Raw genomic sequence first — 23893 nt, forward strand, 5'->3', positions numbered from 1 at the left:
CCAGATCAGCTGACCTAAGCCTGGTTAACACACCCAGGTGTGGGCCTGGTTCACAAATTTCCTCAGAGCAGAAAAAGTATATTATTTCTACAGAACAGATCAGGATAAAAAAGGGTTCTGTTGTCTGGTGAATGAAGATAATGTGAATGAAACTTGTCATCAAGGTGATTAAGTTTGCACAATTTTTGGTATTCCTTTTGGTTCTAACCAACACAGATGGATTTTTTTCTATTCTTGTGACTTGATCACATGACATTCATCTTGTTTTAACACTCTTTAGGCTATTCCTAACACACTAATACTCACTTCATTCTCACTTCAAACCCAGAGCGGGAACTCAGGCCGTAACAGCTAGTGTTGTGTTGTGCATGACCCTCTGACCCCTAGCATCACAGCTAATAGAAAAGCTGCCAGCTCACACAAAGAGTGTCCTCACAGCCTCACGACCCTAACAGCCCGATGACGGCATGGTTCTACACTGGCTTAGCACATCCCCCTCCCCCTTAGTAAAAGGGCTTTTTTAACAGGAACAGGGAGTGAGAGGGGTAGAAACAGGAAGTACACTTCATAACCAGACTATGCGTGGGAGCAGGAGGCAGGAACATCAATCTAGGGCAGGGATGGGCAGCTCTAGGACCTGACTGGTGTCACACTTTTGCCCAGCCCCAGCTAACACACAAATAATCCACAAATCACGATCTTCAGTTTAGAATGATATCAGTTTAATCAGATGTGTTTGCTAGGGATAGGGAAAAAGTGTGACACCACTCCGGCCTCCAAGGACTGGAGTTGCACATCCCTGATCTAGGGGGTGGGGGTGTCATGGCTGGAGGTCACCCCGGGGTGAGGGCCTCCTGGGGAGCCTGGGTTCTGGGCCTTCTCAGGTCGAAGGGAACTAGAGGGTCTGGAGAGTGTCTCAAAGAGAGAGACATATTCTGGACTCTATCAAACTGCCACTGAGGGTCTATAAAAACAACATTGTGATGATGCACAACATGTTTATTTCATACAATGACTGCAGCGCCAATGTTTTGGCTGCAAGGCAGCTCGTTAGTTCTCAGAGGAGAAGACTCAGGAGACAGTTATTGAGGATTGATTTTCTATATTTTGTGTTCATATGAAAAGTATAGACACCTTAGGGGAAATCTGGTGGATATTTGGGATCATCATCAATTTTGGCTCACCAGCATCTCTAATTCTGTAAACGCCATCCTCTGAGAGATATGCTCTCTGGGCCTCAAACATCCAGTATGTCTGCCCTGGCTAAAACAGAGCTCAACTAACTGTCAGTGGAGTTCTGACACAGGGCAGAGCGTCTTCAGTTAAAGTGCAGGCCCCAGGTCATCTAGTTGGATAAGATAAGAATACAGAACAACAACCTGACTCACCTCCTCACAGACACAGTCTGGTCTGGTGATCATTGTCCTGGGACTTCTGGTCTTGGGGAAACTATCTCACTCAGAGAATTGGTTTTAAAAACACCAATGACAAACAGCTGTGGAGGGTCTGAGACGGCCGTGTGATTGGTTTAAGGGTCAGAGATCCTGGTTCTCAGGTGCTTTGTTAAAGGTCTGATCATTCAGAGAGGCTGACCGGTCAGGCTCTGACCTTGTCTCTTCATAAAAACGTTTTGGTTTGTAAATGCTATCCTGTGTACTGTCACCACGAGAAACCCTTGCAATAATGATGAATACCCATCATTGGAGAGACAAGTCATTCATATTCCTACACTAATGCAAGTCTAGTGGCTTTATGGGATGTAACTCAGAGCCTTTCAACTTTTCCTTGGTTCTTGCGTCAGCTAGCCAGGCTACGTCAACTAAATGAATCAAACTCACATTTACATTAAAAACAACAAGCAGGGTCTGTCTTAAACTAGCACTGTTGGCTACAAGTTCCATCCCACACAGAGAAAGTGAGATGATTTATCACCAGCCTTCATTTTTTAGCATTTTTACAGCACAGACCCGAGCAGCCAGTGTGAAAGCCCCTTAGCCACAAAGATAATGAACTGTGGGGAGACATTTCACTTCCTTCAACCCCCCCTCACTCTCTCTCTACCTTTCCACTCCACCTATCCCTCTCCCTCTCTATCCCCACTTCTATCTCTCTCTATCTCTCTCTCTCTCCCCCTTTCTCTGTCTGAGGACCCAGTTAGAGATTAAGAGTCTTAATTGGAGCATCCGGGTTGGTTTATAGTGAGGCAGTCAGGGGTCGGGGAGAAACCAAGGGAATGTCCAATAGCACAGCATGGAAGGGCCTGGTCTCAAAGGGGGACAGGGCGGTGGGGGGAGCACCTTTCTCCCTGGACAATAGGGGTGTTTGTATGGCTGGGTTAGGCTAGTTAGAGGGAGGGATAGTTAGGTACAGAAATGGTGTTAGAGGTTTCGCGGGATAGGGTGAGAGGGAGGGGCGATGCGGCCGGGCAATCACTAATTCAAATGGTAGCTCGCCGTCCTCTCGCAATGTTCTCGGTCCAGTAAGATAATAATAAACAGATGGACTGGCTTCATGCTGGAGTAGAGGAGGAGTGGAGTGGGATGGAGGGATAGAGGGGGGCACAGTCAACAATGGCATGAATTAAAAGGCTAACCTCAGGATCGGCCACGTAAACGTGGTCTTTTTCTTTTTGTCGTCTGTCATGGAGTGCATGTGTAACTAGACCAACCCTTCAGGCAGAAGAGCTCTCCTTACTCAAACACTACAGAGAGAGAGCTAAGAGCTGACAGCTCAATGCATCAACACACTGTCTACACTTCTCAGAGCATACGGTATATGGTACCCATATCAATTGTGACTAAATGTTTTGGAAACTGTAGTGTATACCAGATGTGGAGAGGTATGTGTACAGCCCATAATACAACCTTTAGTGGATTTATGGTAAATGTAACCAAAATGGTTAGCATTTAACTCAGTTAGAATCAGATGACATTGTCTTGATTACATGAATGTTTTTAATCCAATAGAAGGTAATACATCGTGATTCCCTTGAGTAAACTTTAGCGTTGAGAGGGTCATGGGGAATGCAATAAGCCATGTCGCCCTAGTTCAGAAGCCGGCATCTTTTTGGTGGCTTCGTGTACCGAGCACAGTTGAAATGTTTACTTGGCTGTAATGCAAGTATGAAAGTAAAATAAACAGGGATCTATGAGGAGCACATGTTGCTTTCTTCAGCCCCTTCCTGCATGGCTGGCAGAGAGGTCGACATGTTCAACGCTGGATTTACTTGGTAGAAGAGAGAGAGAGGTTGATCTGTGTTAATCTACATGTCCATCTTAATTACTCTTCGTATAGTTAGAGTGGGCAGGCAAATCAAACACTGGAGAGTTCATACAACATTGTGAGTGACTTGAGTAAAGCGTAATAACAATAAGGTTGTTACAGAGACCGCAGGCACACACACACACTACTATTACTGGAGATATGGGCTGATGTGTAGGGTGGTACAAGGTCCAGGGTGAGGCCATGTAGAACTGGGGGAGTCCATTTACAACTCAAGGAACGATTTTGTTTAGATGTTTGCTTACTTGATAAGCACCATCCATGTTTGTTGCAATGCAGCTTCTCACAAAAAGGTAGGTGAAAGAAAGAGCCAAACCTCATGAGACGAGAGACAAAGAAAGAAACTGAGAAAGAGTGTCTGGGACATTACTCAGCTACAACAACAACCCTCATCATAACTAACCATCCGTCACCATGAGTCGAGTGACAATAGCTAGATACTACATCGTGTGATAAAATTAGCTGCTACATCCCTAGTGTGTGTGACCCAGATGGGAGACGATTTTATTCACCTCAGAACGTGTCTTGCAGTATATTCTTTATCTTCCCAAAGTTTGTGTTTCAAGTTTTAATGTAACGTGCACAAGTACAGTGAAATGCTTTTCTTGCAAGCTCCAACCCCAGCAATGCAGTAATCAATAAAATACTGTACAAAAAAAACGAAGTCCCCTCATAAAGGCCATGTGTTGGAGTGCGTTTGGAGTCAAGCCCAGGAGTCAATTGTGAGTCCACTAAGTTCTGTTCACACACTCCTTTATGCTTCCTCAACACCATGGTAAATATTGTCAGACGAGGGAATTGGCATGCGTGTCTCTCTTTCTCTCTCTCTCTTCTCGCAGTCCTTCTCAGAGTGCAGTCCTAGCTCTGCAAATAAGTGTCATATTGATCTTAGAGTGGACTGGGTCTGGGGAAGGAGGCTGTTGTGTGTGTGGTTTGATGAGGGGAGGAACTGACAGGCCTGGGTAAACATCCTAAATGTGTCCTAGACACATATACACGCACACACACACACATATGCATGCACACAGCTCAGAGTGGGCTGTTTACCCCCTTCCATTCCGAGATTAAGTGCGAACAGCGGCATAGACAACACCAGAAAAAGAAAAGGGAGGCTACTGAGGGAGGACGGCTCATAATAATGGCTGGAATGGAGCGAATGGAATCGTTTGATACACATCCATGTGTTTGATGCCATTCCATTCACACCATTCCAGCCATTACTCATGAGCCCGTCCTCCCCAATTAAGGGGCCACCGGCCTCCTGTGGTATTTACTATATACTGTGAAGATATACCATTACACCTTATGATTAGAATATGTCTCTAAACATATGAATGTAAAAAAATAAATAAGAATAATATCCAAGAGTAATGTAAATGACAGAAATGGTACATGGTTGCTTTGAGAAAAAGTGATTAATGTACTTTGTAATCCCCCCCCCCCCACCAATGATAGAGCAGCAGTGTGACTGAGGACTATGTCATTAAGGTTTTAGACCACATCTAAATCACTAGCAGATGGTGACTCTCTACTCTACCACTGTTGTAATGAGACGTTTAGGGAACATATCAAAGAGCACGAAGAGGTTTTATGTTTCCTATCAAGAGTTAAAAGGACTGTCATTAGTGTTAATGTTGAGGTGAGGAGGAAAGGAATACAACAGTGGATCTTAGCCAAGACTTGTATATGGTTTGACAACATGGATGACACAATGTTGGTATCAATGGTTCGAGGTCCAGTCACTAAAGTAGAGGACACACAGGACTGACGATTGGTCAACCATCACCTGACTGTCGCCCCATCTTTTTGGTGTGTCCTTACCTTAGAGCAATGCAATGTAGAAGTACTATACTGTACATTAACATACTGTACTTGAGATCTAAAAGAATGCATAGATAAAGTAAGGCAAACCTCTGGCCTCCTGACATTGGCTGGTCGGTAAGGATGGCTCTGACGGGGTTAAAACAGCACAGTGCATGTTTTTCCAAGGCTCTGATTACAAAGCATTTTTCCTTCCCATCAAAGCAAAGAAAGCCCCCAATCTAAGAACAGCACATTGAAGTTTAACAATCACCCCTTCCGCCTTGATGATGAGATGATCCACATGTGCCACAGATGTCCCCTAACTAATCCAAGTATCCATCCCAAATGGCACTATATTCCCTATGAAGTGCCCTACTTTGGACCAAAGCCCTATGGGCCCTGGTCCAAAGTAGTGCATGATATACAGTAGGTGGAATAGGGTGCAATTTGGGACGCAGCCCAAGTCTTGTTCTTCTTGTCGGTCGTACTGTGGGTTGTACTGTGGGTCGTACTGGGTGCCACATGTTGCCCCCCTGTGTTATTTTTAATTCTCCGCATTTTAAATAGGCCGACCATATTCTGCTCTCTTGACAGAAAGAGAGGAGCTCTCTTGTGACTGTGAAGTCATCATAGCTGCTGGATGTGGGAAATGAATGACGACGCCGCAGAAATCAACTGGTTGCTTTGATAGTTTCATATTTCATATTTTCCTTCAAGACGTAATCTATTGCCAGAGCACCACACAGCTTAGCTCCACCACCACCTCACTCAAGAGCTGCTCTGTTTGTCTGACCTCAGCCTCTTTTCCCCTTACACTTAGGCCTGTTACTCCTGGCCTTTTGCAATAGCTGGGGTGAAGTAGGGTGGGACGTACAGGGGAGCGAGTGGGGAGTGAGTAAGGAGCTTGTGGAGCCTTAACCTGTTGAAATAGTTTGTATGATCCAGATCGAAACGTTGTGCATTTACCAGCCCAATAAAATGTATGTGGTGGAGCAGTGGTGTGTCTAGGTCCTACTTCACTCCTTATCCAGTTGCAAAGAGTCTCTTTTAGAGTGTCAGTTGCTCTAAAACTGGGCCTGAACAGGACCATGTCTGAAACCATGTCTGCAGCCAGCAGAAATATGATCTGCCCTGTCAGACCTGCAGACCGCCACTTGTCAGCTCCTATTAGGACCACTACCTGGCACAGCTTACATGTGGTATCTATCACCTAACCATGGGTTACTGAGCCACTACACCAGCCACACGTCTCTACCCCCGGCCTACCTCAGGAGACTTTACATGATCTGAAACCTGGGATCACCTGAGGTTGTATTATGACAAGCTAATTGATCTATTAACTGGGTGGAGGCAGAGAGAGCGAGACTAGCAGAAACGATACTGTTTTTGCCAACCGGAAATAAATTCTGCACGTTTGAGTGGATGGGCATAAGTAAGACGTTACACATAATTACTGATCTACAAAATACCTACACAATTGTAGCATCCCCAAAAACTTGATGTGATTAAGATTCAGATTCAGAGTGTTTAATCGATGCTTCGCAACGCTCCACCTCACAACAGGGAAAATGTCTGTCAGGCTGCATGTTACTGTACATTTAAAATCCTGGTGGTGACAATAATCCTTAATAATACAGTCCTTAACAAACAAAGGGCCTTGTTCCAGTTCAAAGTGTGACCTATCCACACCTGTGCTGCAAACCGTGACAAACAAGCACCTGGTAAATTGGGACCTGGCTCTTTCCATTGGTCCTGTAGGAGAGAAACTAGAACTGGCCCATTCAGAATCCATACCCTTTTACAGTGTTAATGAGGGAAAATATTCCATTAAACGGTTTATGTAGAACTTGAGAATACAGAACCACCCGTTATTGCTTAACAGTTTATCCTATTTTCTTATACGAGCAGTATGGTAACTGGTGAAGGACGACAAGGCGCCAGTTTCTGAAAGCGTAAGGGATTTGTTTAAATACCAACACTATTTCTGCTCTTTCACAGGTATTTTACTTTAATGGAACAGCTTGTGAAATTTCGTAGCAAGGCTCGATTTGTAGCTGCACTGTTGTGGTTTTCAGGCCTCATTGGAGCTGAGTTGTGTCAATTGAAAACGTTTCGTATTGAGTCAAACGTGGTTTTCTTAGGGAGTTGAGGGCAATTACGGTGTCTCTACAGGTCTGACAAGCTGCCGTGTCGAGTTGCCCTGAACATGAGCTAACTAAACAGACAGACAGGCACACAAGGCCCTATTTAGAGAATCATACAAAGCCTTGTCTAGTGTTAGTCTGTGCATGCACACCTGCAAAAACACTATTCACAGTTTCTTTTGACTTGCTAAAAGTTATATTTTCTGACAAAACCATTAGAGGCTATATAAAATAAATCTGTGTAAGACCTTAAAAGTGAACAAAAATTATACTTTTTGCTTTCTGGCAAGCAGTCAAGAACGAAAGTCTTTGACACTTCAGAGGGACCTTGCTAAATGTCAGACATCATGTGTAGTAAGTCATTTGCAGCTGCTGTAATGTACAAAGAAAGAATGACAAATTGGGATACTGCAAGTCACAAACCTGTGGCGGGGTCTGTTCCTACAATTTTCCACATATGTTCTTCACACATTTATTCAATATCACTCATAAGAAATTGTCAAAATATAATAGATTTATTTATCCAGTGGATATTTAAATTCATACCCAATCCTCTGAAACACTATTCCCATAACAGTTAGAGCTTGAATTAGCTAACCCCAGAGAGAAAGTTGTACCACTTGAAACCAATAGGAGAATGCAGAATGGGAGGATAAACTACTTTTGTAAGTTGTTAGGGTGACACTGGTCTTCATATGGACAGTGAACACACTAGATCAGAGTTGGGGTCAATTCAGTCAGAACGAATAAGACTGAAATTCCACCTCCAATTCTAATTGTCCTTGAGGCTTGAACTGAAATGGAACCCTGCACTGGACAGTCCAGTATGTGGTAATGGGGTGATCAGCCATGGAGTAGTATTGGGATAACTCTGGCTCTATGTTCCTACAGGCTGCATGCATGTTGTTTGTCCGGCTGTTGACAGCCCCTGACTGGCTCCCTCACGGTCCTCCAGGCCCAGATGCCTCCCTGTCTCCACCAGCAGAGAGAGAGTGGCCTGACTGACCTAGAGGAAATATTACCTGGAGCATAGAGAAATGAGATACAGTGCCTTGCAAAAGTATTCATTCCCTTAGCGTTTTTCCTATTTTGTTGCATTACAACCTGTAATTTAAATGGATTTTTATTTGGATTTCATGTAATGGACATACACAAAATAGTCCAAATTGGTGAAGTGAAATTAAAAAAATGAAATGTTTCCAAAAAATATTTAAAAAAAAATAAAACCGTAAAAGTGGTGCATGCATATGTATTCACCCCCTTTGCTATGAAGCCCCTAAATAAGATCTGGTGAAACCAATTACCTTCAGAAGTCACATAATTAGTTAAATAAAGTCCACCTGTGTGCAATCTAAGTGTCACATGATCTGTCACATGATCTCAGTATATATACACTGGATCTGAATGTCCCCAGAGTCTGCAACACCACTAAGCAAGGGGCACCACCAAGCAAGTGGCACCATGAAGACCAAGGAGCTCTCCAAACAGGTCAGGGACAAAGATGTGGAGAAGTACAGATCAGGGTTGGGTTCTAAAAAAAATATCTGAAACTTTGAACATCCCACAGAGCACCATTAAATCCATTATTAAAAAATGGAAAGAATATGGCACCACAACAAACCTGCCAAGAGAGGGCCGCCCATCAAAACTCACAGATCAGGCAAGGAGGGCAAGGAGAGGCAACAAAGAGACCAAAGATAACCCTGAAGGAGCTGCAAAGCTCCACAGCAGAGATTGGAGTATCTGTCCATAGGACCACTTTAAGCTGTACACTCCACAGAGCTGGGCTTTACGGAAGAGTGGCCAGAAAAAAAGCCATTGCTTAAAGAAAAAATAAGCAAACATGTTTGGTGTTTGCCAAAAGGCATGTGGGAGACTCCCCAAACATATGGAAGAAGGTACTCTGGTCAGATGAGACAAAAATTTAGCTTTTTGGCCATCAAGGAAAACGCTATGTCTGGCGCAAACCCAACACCTCTCATCATCCCGAGAACACCATCCCTACAGTGAAGCATGGTGGTGGCAGCATCATGCTGTGGGGATGTTTTTTATCAGCAGGGACTGGGACATTTTTCAGAATAAGTACAGGGAAATTCTTGAGGGAAACCTGTTTCAGTCTTCCAGAGATTTGAGACAGGGACACCTTCCAGCAGGCCAATGACCCTAAGCATACTGCTAAAGCAACACTCAAGTGGTTTAAGGGGAAACATTTAAATGTCTTGGAATGGCCTAGTCAAAGCCCAGACCTCATTCCAATTGAGAATCTGCGGTATGACTTAAAGATTGCTGTACACATGCGGAACCCATCCTACTTGAAATGGCTGGAGCAGTTTTGCCTTGAAGAATGGGCAAAAATCCCAGTGGCTAGATGTACCAAGTTTATAGAGACATACCCCAAGAGACTTGCAGCTATAATTGCTGCAAAAGGTGGCTCTGCAAAGTATTGACTTTGGGGGGGGGGGGGGCACTGTAGATGAGAGAGAGAGATGAGAGAGAGTGAGAGAGAGCGAGAGAGAGAGAGAGAAGGGTAAACTTAACTGTGGCCTCAGGAAGTAAAAAGTCCCTGACACCTCTCAGCCTCTGAGCTCAGCTTCCTTCTGTCTGTGGATTAAGCAACTTCCTCAGTCACAATTAAAGGTTTATCCCCTCACAATAAAGAAATTAAACTGTAAAAACTCACCAGCTAAATTATTGTTATTCATGGAAGTTTAAAGCAGCGGACGCTTGAATTGTAAACATTCCCCCCTCTTCTGTTAAGTACACTGTGTTGTGAGTTCAGCCATGGGAATTTCAGAGCGAGCAGGAACCTTCTTAGGAACTACAACTGTGTTGAATAACAAGGATTTACTGAGCTCTTTGACTCTTAAGTACAACAACCCTCTCAGAGTCAAAGCTAACACTTGGAGAATATACACTTGGAGAATGTACACTTGGAGAATGTACACATGGAGAATGTACACTTGGAGAATGTACAATTGGAGAATGTACACATGGAGAATGTACACTTGGAGAATGTCCACATCTATAGGACATGTAATGTATATACAATACACACACATACATTCCTGCAAATGTACTTTACATGTCTACTACTGTACAGGGATTCTACTCTGTTATAGACTGAGTCAGTAGGCTCTCATTGTTTAGGATTCAACATGTGTTTGGTGTCTGTATTTAGGAAATAACGGAATGAAATGCAACATGTTTACCATGGCAGTTTGATGGCCATCCTCACTATCATTGATAAGGAGGTAAGGAACTGTTCTGTGTCTTATGATCAAGCAGCGGGAACAGGTGGAGGTGTGTATGTGTGTGCATGTGTGTGCGGGGGAGGTGAAGGTGAGGGGCATCTTGGGTGAAAGACAGAGAGAGACAAGTCTGTATCTGCGGCAGCAGTGGGATGACCCTGTTGATCCTCTGAAGCCTGGGCTAAGAATGCACATGCATACTTCCTATTGTGGGAATCTACCTAAAATCACTGAGTATACCAAACATTAGGAATATTTCCTAATCTTCAGTTGCCCCCCCCCCCCCATTTTGTCCTCAGCTCAGCCTCAATTCGTCGGGGCATGGACTCTACAAGGTGTCGAAAGCATCCCATGTTGACTCCAATGCTTCCCACAGTTGTGTCAAGTTGGCTGGATGTCCTTTGGGTGGTGGACCATTCTTGATGCACATGGGAAACTGTTGAGTGTGAAAAACCCAGCAGAGTTGCAGTTCTTGACACAAACTGGTGACCTTGGCATCTACTATCATACCCCGTTCAAAGGCACTTAAATATTTTGTCTTGCCCATTCCTCCTCTGAATGGCACACATACACAATCCATGTCTCAAGGCTTAAAAATCTTTAATCTGTCTCCTCCCCTTCATCTACACTGATTGAAGTGGATTTAACAAGTGACATCAATAAGGGGTCATAGCTTTCACCTGGATTCACCTGGATTCACCTGGTCAGAGTGTTCTTAATGTTTGTATATTGAGTGTATTCTGTTATTACAGATGTTTTACATGAGTCACAACACGCAGGAAGGAGCTGGACATTTAGGTTAGGGTTAAGTTTGGTTGAGGTTAAACTGGGTTAGGGTTACGTTTGGCTGAGGTTAAACCTGGTTAGGGTTAAGTTTGGCTGAGGTTAAACCTGGTTAGGGTTAAGTTTGGCTGAGGTTAAACCTGGTTAGGGTTAAGTTTGGCTGCTAACTATCCCCTCATTCAGCAGAACTGATCTCAGCAACATAGTGGGGATGGGGACGGCCAAGCTTTCAGAAAAGCACAAAGAGGACATGGAGCATTACTATGATTCAAGGTCACAGCCACCATGTCTTTCTCAGGACTATGAGTTAGAAACAAGGATACGATTCATTTCAATCCTACACTTTTTTGTCATTCAAAAAGAGGGAATCCTCCCTAAAGGACAATCTACATACTTTCTAACCAAAGAGCTAACATGAAAGGATTTCACTCACTCATCACTCACTCCATTCCTACCCAGTTGTTATGAAAATTACTATTTATTTTCCCCACATCTCTTCTTCTCCCAGAGCTGTCTGACGTATGACATCACAAACTAGTTTTCCATGAGGCTGGTAGCGCTAGTAGCGGGCCTGTTTACATGTTTCTGGGGACCATGACAACCATACATTGAATTAACATCGGTCTCAGAGCCTGTACTGTAATCACAGGGTGTACTGTAGGCCTATGTACTGAAATCCTTTAAAGTGATGATCCAGAACTTTTGTATAATTTCAGTCAGTAGTTTTGAAAGTGGTGCTCAAGAGCCAAAACAAGTCCCCTTTTTTTGGTGTACTACTTCATCCAATTATGTACTACGTTATCTATTTCGTATGATATGTTACGTCTTGCACATGTTGTTATTGTGCAATTTGTGTAAAATGTTATGAATAAAATTCGTACAATATGTTACAAATTTGTTGTTGTTAAGATACCGGACTGCATCTTTAAGTAGTGCTAGATTGGACTTTCTCAGTGAGGAAATTACACTCCACCATTCTGAAGAGCCTGTACTTAACCATGGCCTAAAGTGAAACACCAAAATGACATGCCTGTCTAGCTATTGCATGGGACCGGTACAGAACAGAACTATTTATGGAAAAAGAAACATGCAAGGGACTTCAATGTTACAGTCCAGAAAACATAAAGGCTTGGTTGGATTGGTTTTGGATTGGTTGTTCCCAGCCCACAACCCGCCGGCCAGGACAGAGTTGTGGTCTGGGATGCCTCTGTTTGTTATCCCTGGGTCTGCTGCATTTACTCAGGCTAACCTGTCTGCTTATTTTGCTGGTCTCACAGTTTACTGTAGCCCTGCTGTCTGCCTGCCTACATTCTATCCTGAGAGAGAGGCCAGTAGCCAGCACTGGTGTCAGGGATGTGGGCTGCACTGGGTACGTCCCAAATTGCATCCTATTCCCTGTGGGCCCTGGTGAAAAGTAGTGCACTATATAGGGAAAACAGTGCCATTTGTAACATACCCACTGTCTTGTATCAGACAGGATTTTCCCTGTTGCTGCCTGCTGTACTGACCACACAAATACTGGAAAAGTTGAATGTCACTAAATGTTTATGGAATTTATCCTCCTACTCTTCCTCCTTTTCAAGCTTAGCTGCTGACCTGACTCTTATTTTGGACGAAGCTGACCAAAAACGAACATAAAATAAGAAAAACTTTAAACCCCCTTTTTTTTTACCAAACGAAAAATGATTTCTTATATCTGTTTATTTGACTGGTTTTACTTAGACAAAGTCTGACTGACTGACAGGTGCGGGTGATTGAACGTGTGGTATGTGACTCTATGTCTCTATTATAAGCCCTCCATAATGAGGCTAATTGCTAATGGCTAATGCTGTGGTATTTACCAGCCTGTTTCAGCAGTGTAACCTTAGATCTGTAATTACCAGCAAACCAACTCCCTCGGCCTAAGGAGGAATTCTAGTGTCGCTACAAATCAATATCCTGTGAGCCTAACAGAGCTGCAACAGCAGTCACAAAGGCCTCTAATACCAGGGATGGGGGAAGGTTATGGTCCAACAGGACTTCTTTTCAGGTAGAGTGTCAAAGTAGCTAAGAGCAGTGAGGAACTGTGACTTTGTCAATTGATGCATTAATGGAATTAACCTTCCCCTATACTTTTCCCTACAACATTCTCTAGAAAAAGAGAGAGACTTACATCAACTTTGATTATCACTTTGAGTATGTGAAGCTGCGGTCCTAGTAGATGTATATGTCTATTTTAGTAGATACAATATTGTCCTATTCTATTCTATTCTATTCTGGACAGACACCTAGATGACTGGTGGCTGACTAATTGGCTGACTGGCTGACTGGCTGACTGATTTGCTGGCTGAATGGCTGGCTGACTGAAGGTGGCTGACACTGTTTTCACCAGCTGTGTGTGCAGGCCCTGAGGGAGGGGGGAGACACATGGGCCGGATGGACTCCCCTGGCCTCAGCCCCTGGTCTCAGCCTAGACTATAGGAATAGGCTGTAGCCTGTCTACCCCAGCTATAGGAACAGACCTGTTTACATAAGCACCCCCTTTCTTTGTTTACAGCTTTACACACATTTTTGTTTTAAAAATGTGTATTTCCTTATATTTGTTCACTTGAACTGTGAGCGTGAAGGGGTACATTAGGGGATGAAAGCAAGCATGGGAGATCTTAGTTCAGGCTGATAGGAGTTAGGGTTACAGGGGTGGGGGTTCTGCAATGCAGCAGAACAGTGAGTGGACATTCCTGTTTTCTTTAAGTATTGGACCTTATTTTTGTCCCCTAGCTACTGTTATTATTTTGGATGTGTGTAAAACTCCCTCTATTCAGGGAAGGCAAGGGGCAAGGGCCTGGGAGGGGGGACACCGAGGAGGAAAGGAAAGAACCAGAACTTCGGCCCCCAAAACAGAAAGGAAACATCTCAGAGTCGGAGGCCAGGATTAAACAGAGCATGCTGGGAATGGAATTCCGTTAAAGAGAAGAAGAAAACAAGGGAGGAAAAGACAGAGAGAGAGCGGGAAGAAAGGGGGTATCGGCTAATCCCCTAAAGCAGAGGTACTCAACTCTTACCCTACGAGGTCTGGAGCCTGCTGGTTTTCTGTTCTACCTGATAATTAATTGCACACAACTGGTGTCCCAGGTCTAAATCAGTCCCTGATTAGAGGGGAACAATGAAAAAATGCAGTGGAACTGGCTTGAAGTTGAGTTTAAGGGCCCTGAAGGATCCATATATTGCCCCCAACTCCTCGCCCACAGCTTCCAAATGGCTAGGAATGTAAAGTGTTGTCTTTGGACGCTGTGTGTGTGTGTATGTGTGTGTGTGTATGTGTGTATGTGTGTGTGTGTGTGTGTGTGTGTGTGTGTGTGTGTGTGTGTGTGTGTGTGTGTGTGTGTGTGTGAGTGTGAGTGTGTGTGTGTGTGTGTGTGTGTGTGTGTATATACAGTATACACCTCTGGTAAGGAGAGATGGACGTGTGCTAGGCAGAAGTGATGACATTAATGTACTGTGCTGATTATTCATTCAATTAAATACACTATACTGTATATTCATTATGTGATTACTGTAGCGTTCTAAACATCTTACATATTCCTTTGAACTCAGCATAGGAATTTCTTTATTTTTTAAAAATGTCTAACTTATTTGTAAAATGCAAAAACCATGTGTCCAATTTCCGGCAAGAGAACAGAAGTGTATCGGCCCCTTTTTTCAGAAGTATATCTAGGCAGAGAGAGAGAGAGAGAGAGAGAGAGAGAGAGAGAGAGAGAGAGAGAGAGAGAGAGAGAGAGAGAGAGAGAGAGAGAGTCAGTGAGTCAGTGAGTCCATGGATCAGATCTAACGGGGGTCCATTGTGGCTATAACACAAGCGCCAAATGGAATGACTTAATATACGCTCATGAATATCTGATCTAGAATCAAGGGAACGTATAAATACATGTATTGAGCTGACTGCCCAGGACAGACTCTGTAGGAGCCTATTTTCAAACATTAGATATGAAATATAACCTACTGTAAAATAAGACAGAATTATTGGAGGATCTATATAGTTTAACAGAAGCTGACCATAACAATAAAATGAAAGTCCCTTCCGCTCTATAATGATATCTGTCTCTGTCTTATTCAGTTAGAAAAGACAACAGTCAGTTCCTGCTAGTGTGTGGAGGGTCGGATCGCCCCGAGAGGAAAGCAGAATTGGGCCGAGCCAGTCAATAGCTTCACCTTCCTGCAAGATCCCCCTGCTATAGTCTTCTCATGTATATGGCCAGTTAAGGCAGTACTGATACAATGTTGTGATTGTGAAATACTGTACATGGCACTGGATACAGCTGGTCCTTTCTTTCCCAACATGACAATATACTGGGGATATGAAATAAATCAATATATTCTGGGCTTCTCAGGTGTGTGTGTCATGCTGTTTTCTAAGTAGTAGGGCCAGGCGAGGTGGTGTCTTGTGCAACAAAGTTACCGGAACTATTTATCTCTTGCACTGCCTTGTCTACTCTTCTTTAAGACATGGGGAATGAATACTGAGGCACTCATCCACATGTTGTGGAGATAGAGCAAATTTCTGAATATCTTAAAAATTACTTCTGCCTACACAGAATATTCCACTCATGAGGATATTTATTCTTTAATCAGTTTAAAACACAGGTGGAGGGCCATGGAGTTAGTTAAACATATCCCCTATTCTCTCCCTGCCTTTCATGGGCCCACAGAACCACAACAGAGCAAGGGCCTCATTTAGTGGGAGAGAAAGAAAGAAAGAGCAGAAAACCCTATCTCCTTTCTCAGGAAGATCAGTGGCTGCTCCTTTGGCGTGTTCCTGCCTATGAACAACTTTAAAAAAAATTCTGGTCACATTTTTCTCTGCCAGCAGCCTGAACTCCAGAGCACCTTCCCCAGAGCAGAGCAGCCCAGGGACCAGTAGAGAGTCGTGGGGGAAAGAGACACTTCACACACCCCTCTAATCCCCTATCACCTCTCGGAACCCCTCTTACCTTGACCATTACTCACTTACCCTCGCTACGGAGACCACGGCTGCTGTGATTAACACACTGCTCTGTCCATATCACTAACTCGCCACTCTATTAACACAACTAATTACACTGCACGCGCCTGCTCCATCCATCTAGTATAGTCACCAGTCACACAGAGTTTAGGCTCGGTGTAACACCACATCTGTGTATAAGGAGTGTAAAGAGTGGGGGAGTAGGAGGGAGGTGGGGCACAAGGCACAATAGCGGTATACTGGACTTAGATTTGTGAATGTCGCCATTTGAACAAAACTACAATCTGAGGTGTTAGATAAAGACAGGGTGTGTAGGCTGTCTAAAACTGTTTCACAAACAGTTTTAGACCATGAATTTCACATGATCACGTGATCTTATGTGAAGTTAATGTGATAACATGTGACAACATTTAAAGCAACATGTGATAGCATGAAACTACACCGGTGGAAACATGTGATCACATGTGAAGTGTTCCAAAAACACACTTTTTCACATGATTTCACATGTGAAACGTCATGAAATCATGTGATTTTCTGTAAGGGAAAGATTACAAACATTACAATTCAGCTTAGAGATTGGCTTTGAAATACTGAGATGTTTACTGTCCTATACAGGGAACCTGATCTGGCTATTTACAACCAGAGAGACAGACCAATAAACCCTACAGACTGAGGTTTGTGTTGCTGTGTGATACAGCCTATACCAGAACACACACACACACACACACACACACACACACACACACACACACACACACACACACACACACACACACACACACACACACACACACACACAACAGCCTGCAAGAGTCTGCCCTGCCAGACAGATGCGGGCTGTCACTGAGACTGCGGGTGCCCATTTAAAATCATTAACAAGGCCCAGCTAGAGAAATGGCCTGATGCATATCAAGGAACCGGTGGACTCATGCCAAGCCAATATCATCCTTCCTCGGCTAGCCATGGCCTCTTGCACTAAGAGCTATAAAGGCCAGACATACTTCCATTATGGTTTAAGAGTCATGGACTCAAATGTAACTGGTCAAGGCATGTCTCCATGAAACCCAACTGAAATGGAGTTGTTAGTAAAACCCTGATGTTCTAACTGCCAATGAGTCTAGACCAGGCCAGCGAAGAGAAAAAACATAGCTGATAGAACTTTATTCATTTGTAATGACTTGGATGTTTTACCAGTATATCTTATGCAAACATTTTAGTGCTTTTCTTAGCACTTTCACTGAGAATGGTCTGACGATGCTTCAGTTAGTTAGCCTTTGACTTTACAGTAGTTTTCAATAGAGTTGAGTGAATGAGGCCATTCATTTTGGCTACTTTGAGAAATGTACTAAGAATAATACACTGTCATATTGATTTATTCACGCTATTCCCTATATTCATATTCCTGTTATGATCTGCATGTTAACTGCAGAATCAGTGAAAAGGTGTCAATAAGATAAAAACTAGGGCTATAACTATGTAACCAAGTCAGTATGGCTGTAAATGTTCTACTTTCACTGTTGCCAATGAGTGAATAGAGAATGTATGGTGATTATAGTTGGTTGAGGGCAGGCCACCAAGCCCTTCATTAAACAGTAAAAATATCCCACGGATAAGTTCTATTAACGTTTCAGTGGTGGGCCCTCGCTAGATGTCTTTGTGCATCTCAGAAGGAAGGACCTCAGAACCGCTCCACTATGCAGTTCTAACTTATTTATAACGTTGAACCTCTGGAGCCAAGAACAAGGATCCTCAGACCTCGTTATGAGGAGTTGTCATCACACATATAATCACTGATGAAAACACGAGGTCTCATTTTTTATATATGAGAGGGTCTGCCTCTCTCTTTCTTGCGCTCCCTCTCTCCTTCTCTCTCTCTCTCTCTCTCTCTCTCTTCAATTCTATTTAAATTTAAGGGCTTTACTGGCATGGGAAACATATGTTTACATTGCCAAAGCAAGTGAAATAGATAATAAACTAAAGTGAAATAAACAATACAAAATGCACAGTAAAAATTACACTCACAAAAGTTCCAAAAGAATAAAGACATTTAAAATGTAATATTATGTCTATATACAGTGTTGTAATGATGTGCAAATAGTTAAAGTACAAAAGTGGAAAAAAATATATATAAATTGTATATACAATAGTGTTTGTTCTTCACTTCACCCTTTTCTTGTGGCAACAGGTCACAAATCTTGCTGCTGTGGTATTTCACCCAAAAGATATGGGAGTTTATCGAAATTGGATTTGTTTTCAAATTCTTTGTGGATCTGTGTAATCTGAGGGAAATATGTGTCTCTAATATGGTCATTCTTTTGGCAGGAGGTTAGGAAGAGCAGTTCAGTTTCCACCTCATTTTGTGAGCAGTGTACACATAGCCTGTCTTCTCTTGAGAGCCAGGTCTGCCTTCGGCAGCCTTTCTCAATAGCAAGGCTATGCTCACTTAGTCTATACATAGTCAAAGAATTCCTTAACTTTGGTTCAGTCACAGTGGTCAGGTATTCTGCCACTGTGTACTCTCTGTTTAGGGCAAAATAACATTCTAGTTTGCTGTTTTTTTGTCAATTCTTTCCAATGTGTCAAGTAATTATCGTTTTGTTTTCTCATGATTTGGTTGGAGCTAATTGTGTTGCTGTCCTGGGGCTCTGTGGGGTGTGTTTGTGTTTGTGAACAGAGCCCCAGGACCAGCTTGCTAAGCAAGCTCTTCTCCAGGTTCATTACTGTTCAGGTGATGGCTTTGTTATAGGTGATGGCTTTGTTATTTTTTATTTTACCTTTATTTAACTAGGCAAGTCAGTTAAGAACAAATTCTTATTTACATTGACGGCCTAGGAACAGTGGGTTAACTGCCTTGTTCAGGGGCAGAATGACAGATTTTTACCTTGTCAGCTCGGGGATTCGATTTTGCAACCTTTCAGTTACTCGTCCAATGCTTTAACCACTAGGCTACTTGCCAGAAGGTTTGGGAATTGCTCCCTTTTAGGTTCTTGTAGAATTATTTTCTGGGTTTTAATAATTAGCGGGTATCGGCCTAATTCTGCTCTGCATGCATTATTTGATGTTTTACGTTGTACACGGAGGATATTCTTGCAGAATTCTGCAAGCGGAGTCTCAATTTGGTGTTTGTCCCATTTTGTTAATTCTTGGTTGGTGATCGGACCCCAGACCTCACAACCATGAAGGGCAATGGGTTCTATAACTGATTCAAGTATTTTTAGCCAGATCCTAATTATTATGCCGAATTCTATGTTCCTTTTGATGGCATAGAAGATTCTTGCCTTGTCTCTCAGATCATTTACAGCTTTGTGGAAGTTACATGTGGTGCTGATGTTTAGGCTGCGGTATGTATCGTTTTTTGTGTGCTCTAGGGCAACCATGGGACAGAAGCACCAGATCATCATCAAACAGTACTTCAGATTCTAGTACAGTGAGGCTGGGTAATGCAGACTGTTCTAGAGCCCTCGCCAATTCGTTGATATATATGTTGAAGAGGGTGGAGCTTAAGCTCCCTGTTTCACCCCATGGCCCTGTGGAAAGAAATGTGTGTGTTTTTTGCCAATTTTAACCGCACACTTGTTGTTTGTGTACATAGATTTTATGTTTTTCCCCCAACACCACTTTCCATCAATTTGTATAGCAGACCCTCATGCCAAACTTAGTCAAAAGCTTTTTTTTAAATCAACAAAGAATGGAAGACTTTGCCTTTGTTTTGGTTTGTTTGTTTGTCAATTAGGGTGTGCAGGGTAAATATGTGGTCTGTCGTTACAGTAATTTGGTAAAAAGTAAATTTGACAATTGCTCAGCACATTGTTTTCGTTGAGGAAATGTACGAGTCTCCTGTTAATGATAATGCAGAGGGTTTTCCCAAGGCTGCTGTTGACGCATATCCCCCGGTAGTTGTTGGGGTCAAATTTGTCTCCACTTTTGTGGATTGGGGTGATCAGTCCTTGGTTCCAAATATTGGGGAAGATGCCAGAGCTGAGGATGATGTTAAAGAGTTTAAGTATAGCCCATTGTTATTAGTGGTCTGTATATTTTTTCATTTAATTTAGGATGCAACACCACAGGCCTTTTTAGGTTGGAGTGTTTCTATTTTGTCCTGTAGTTCATTCACTGTAATTGGAGAATCCAGTGCGTGCTGGTAGTCTTTAAATCAAATCAAATCAAAGTTTATTTGTCACGTGCGCCGAATACAACAGGTGTAGACCTTACAGTGAAATGCTTGCTTACAGGCTCTAACCAATAGGGCAAAAAATGTGTTAGGTGAACAATAGGTAAGTAAAGAAATAAAACAACAGTAAAAAGACAGGCTATATACAGTAGCGAGGCTATAAAAGTAGCGAGGCTACATACAGACACCGGTTAGTCAGGCTGATTGAGGTAGTATGTACATGTAGATATGGTTAAAGTGACTATGCATATATGATGAACAGAGAGTAGCAGTAGCGTAAAAGAGGGGTTGGCGGGTGGTGGGCGGGACACAATGCAGATTGCCCGGTTAGCCAATGTGCGGGAGCACTGGTTGGTCGGCCCAATTGAGGTAGTATGTACATGAATGTATAGCATTTAGTAGTTCAGTAGTTGATTCTACAATTTGTATTTGATCATGAATGTGTTTGCTGTTTGTTCTTTGTTATAGAGCCAAAAAGATTAGAGAAGTGGTTTATCCATACATCTCCGTTTTGGATAGATAACTCTCTGTGTTGTTGTTGGTTTAGATTCTATGGATTCTTCAATTACATTGAGCTGATTTCTGACATACTGTTCCTTCTTTTTCCGTAGTGTATTTCTGTATTGTTTTAGTGATTCAGCATTGAGAAGGTGTAGGCTCAGGTTTTCTGGGTCTCTATGTTTTTGGTTGGATACGTTTCTCAATTTCCTTCTTAGGTTTTTGCATTCTTCACCAAACCATTTGTCATTGCTGTTAATTTTCTTAGGTTGTTTGCTTGAACTGTTTTGATTTGATTGGGAACTGAGAGGTAAAATATACTGTTTAGGTTTTCTACTGCCAAGTTTACACCTTATTTATTACAGTGATACCTTTTGTCCAGGAAATTGTCTAGAAGGGATTGAATTTGTTGTTGCCTAATTGTTTTCTTGTAGGATGACAATGTCTGTATTTCCAATTTCTTTGATGAAGTCTGGGTTCCTGCTCTTTAGGTCAAAGGCAGATGACCTCAGACCTTGTAAATTCCAGGATCAGATAGTAAAAGCTTTGTGTTCCATAGTGTCTAGTGTTGTTTTTGTGTGGTTTAGGCCTGGACCATCACAGTAGGTGTGAGCAGAGCATGTTGAGCATCTAATACATACCTCTTAGGTCGCAGGATGGGGCTTGGGCGAGTGTAATAGTGGGGGCTGAGCCTGTTGGTCTGCTCACGGCCTGGGCATATGTCCTGCTGTCATGTTGAGGTGCTTGCCGCAGGGGCGGGGGGCATGGAGTGGGCAGAAGGGGCATAGGTCTGATATGGGGGGGCCTATATAGGGTGTGGCCAGGGTTTGCTTGGGGTGGTCTTAGCTGGTTGGGGTGATGCTGTGGTCTGGGTGTAGGTCCTCTTGGCATGGGTTCTCTCCGTGTCTCATTCTCTCTCTCTCTCATTCTCTCTCTGTCTGACTCTTTCTCCCTCTCTCTGTCTGACTCTTTCTCCCTCTCTGTCTGACTCTTTCTCCCTCTCCCTCTCTGACTCTTTCTCCCTCTCCCTCGCTGACTCTTTCTCACTCTCCGACTCTTTCTCCCTCTCCCTCTCTGACTCTTTCTCCCTCTCTGACTCTTTCTCCCTCTCTCTGTCTGACTCTTTCTCCCTCTCCCTCTCTGACTCTTTCTCCCTCTCTAATTCTTTCTCCCGCTCTCTGTCTGACTCTTTCTCCCTCTCTCTGTCTGACTCTTTCTCCCTCTCCCTCTCTGACTCTTTCTCCCTCTCTGACTCTGACTCCCTCTCTAACTCTGGTGACCATGGCAACCAGCCCTAAACACAGCCTCGATGACGGGCCTTAGCGGCCAACACGCTCACATCACTCCCCCCTTCTCCCCCCCTCTCTTCCCCCTCCCTCTCTCCCTCTCTCTCTTTCTTTCTTTCTTTCTTTCTTTCTTTCTTTTCTCCTAAGACCGGACTGACCCACTAAGGGTATCATCACATAAGAGTTGCCTGCGTGTTACTTTCCATTTCGGTCATATGCTATGCAATTTTACTTACAACATAATGTACAACCATCATACTTCCTTGGTCTATGTGGGTTTGAAGAATTGCAAGTGTCCGATATAGGCCACAGTAGATTCCAAGACAACAAATATAATTCAGATTTTTGGAAACAATCTTTGACCATTTCTTTGTAGAGGCGCCAGTGAGGACAGAGAGAAACGTCCTATTTTGCATGTATTTCTCTAAACAATTAATGCTCATATGGCTTTGCTTATGGCAGGCCACCAAGCTTATCAATAAACATAACTAACCAATGCCACACTATCAGATAAAAGCTAATTAGCATATCAAAGGTACTTCCCGGTCCTCGCCGGTGTCAGAGGACTCTGATGCACTGTCGTCCACTGTTACCACAGACAGCTTTAGTAATTCATAAAATTTATACTCAGGAGGTAAGAACAAGGTCTTTCCACCTCATTATAGTGTTTTTTCATCTCCCAGTCTCTGACATCTTTGAATCATGCAGTCCCTCTCCATCTATCTCTTTCATGTGCCACTGAGCGGGGGAAAAAGCCAATTTGAAAGCACACACCAACACAGACCACCGAAACAAAAACACTACTTAAAGTCAATATCTGAATCATTTTTAAATTCATGCATTTTACCTTCTCCACAATCAATTAAGTCAAGAAGTATTTTATATTGAAAATATTTTCAGTATGAGAGATACCGTATGACAGGGGGACTGTCATACGGTATGGTGTGATGTGGGTATTAAAGACACTACTTTATGACTGGGAGCATTGCTATAGGGTACAGACGGAGTGGAGAGAGGGAAACATTGGGAGGTTTGGACTGGAGAGATGCAGTTGAAGGTAGCAGCTCTTAGACTAGTCATACCTCTGGTAACTGTAGTAGGAGACGGTTTCTTTGGCAGGTCTGAGAAGCTGCTTCCATCTAGACCTGATCCCTTGTGCTCCTTCTTCTCAGTGGCTGTAAGAGCAGAGGTATCCATGGTGGACAGCAGGGAGTCCGAGTCAACCTAGAGAGACAGAGAGGGAAAAGGAAAGATTAAAGCAAAACATGTGTAAAGGCAATACAAATGTTGTTGACAAAGGATATTTTGGAATGAGGAGGTGGTTTTTGTCACAACACACACACATACTCACTGGCTGTAGCAGTGCCCGAGTTGCCAACAGAGGGACTTTTACAGATCATACACTCTGTATTACAGTCCAGCACTGTGTATTACAGTCCAGCACTATGTATAAAATATGAAATTAATAAGAAAGAATCTAAGAACTATTCAGTGTCCTGACATGAAGCAGACTTCTCTGAGATAATGCAGAGTGTTGCTGGTTGCCAGGCACCGTCTGGGGCACAGAGAAAGACACAAAAGGACACATTATTTTACCATATTATATCATGTAGCGTGTCTGGTCACAGCCTCCTCTCTTACAGTCAAACAAAATGTAGATATTTAACTTTTTGTCAGAGAATAAAAACAGTATCCCTCAG

The 23893-nt window shown here is 43.1% G+C and overlaps 1 protein-coding gene across 1 annotated transcript in view; it reads right to left on the reverse strand.

Moving 5' to 3' along the window:
- The window catches only part of LOC115155624 (zinc finger protein GLI2), a 153981-nt gene that overhangs the window by 106199 nt on the left and 23889 nt on the right, over positions 1-23893 (reverse strand). The window contains exon 2 of the mRNA XM_029702425.1: positions 23276-23417. Within this exon, the coding sequence (XP_029558285.1) occupies positions 23276-23390 (115 nt within the window). The 5' untranslated portion in view covers positions 23391-23417. The remainder of the gene's footprint in view (positions 1-23275; positions 23418-23893) is intronic.

The sequence above is a fragment of the Salmo trutta genome, chromosome 20, assembly GCF_901001165.1.
Source record: "Salmo trutta chromosome 20, fSalTru1.1, whole genome shotgun sequence".
In the NCBI taxonomy this organism is placed as follows: Eukaryota; Metazoa; Chordata; class Actinopteri; order Salmoniformes; family Salmonidae; genus Salmo; species Salmo trutta.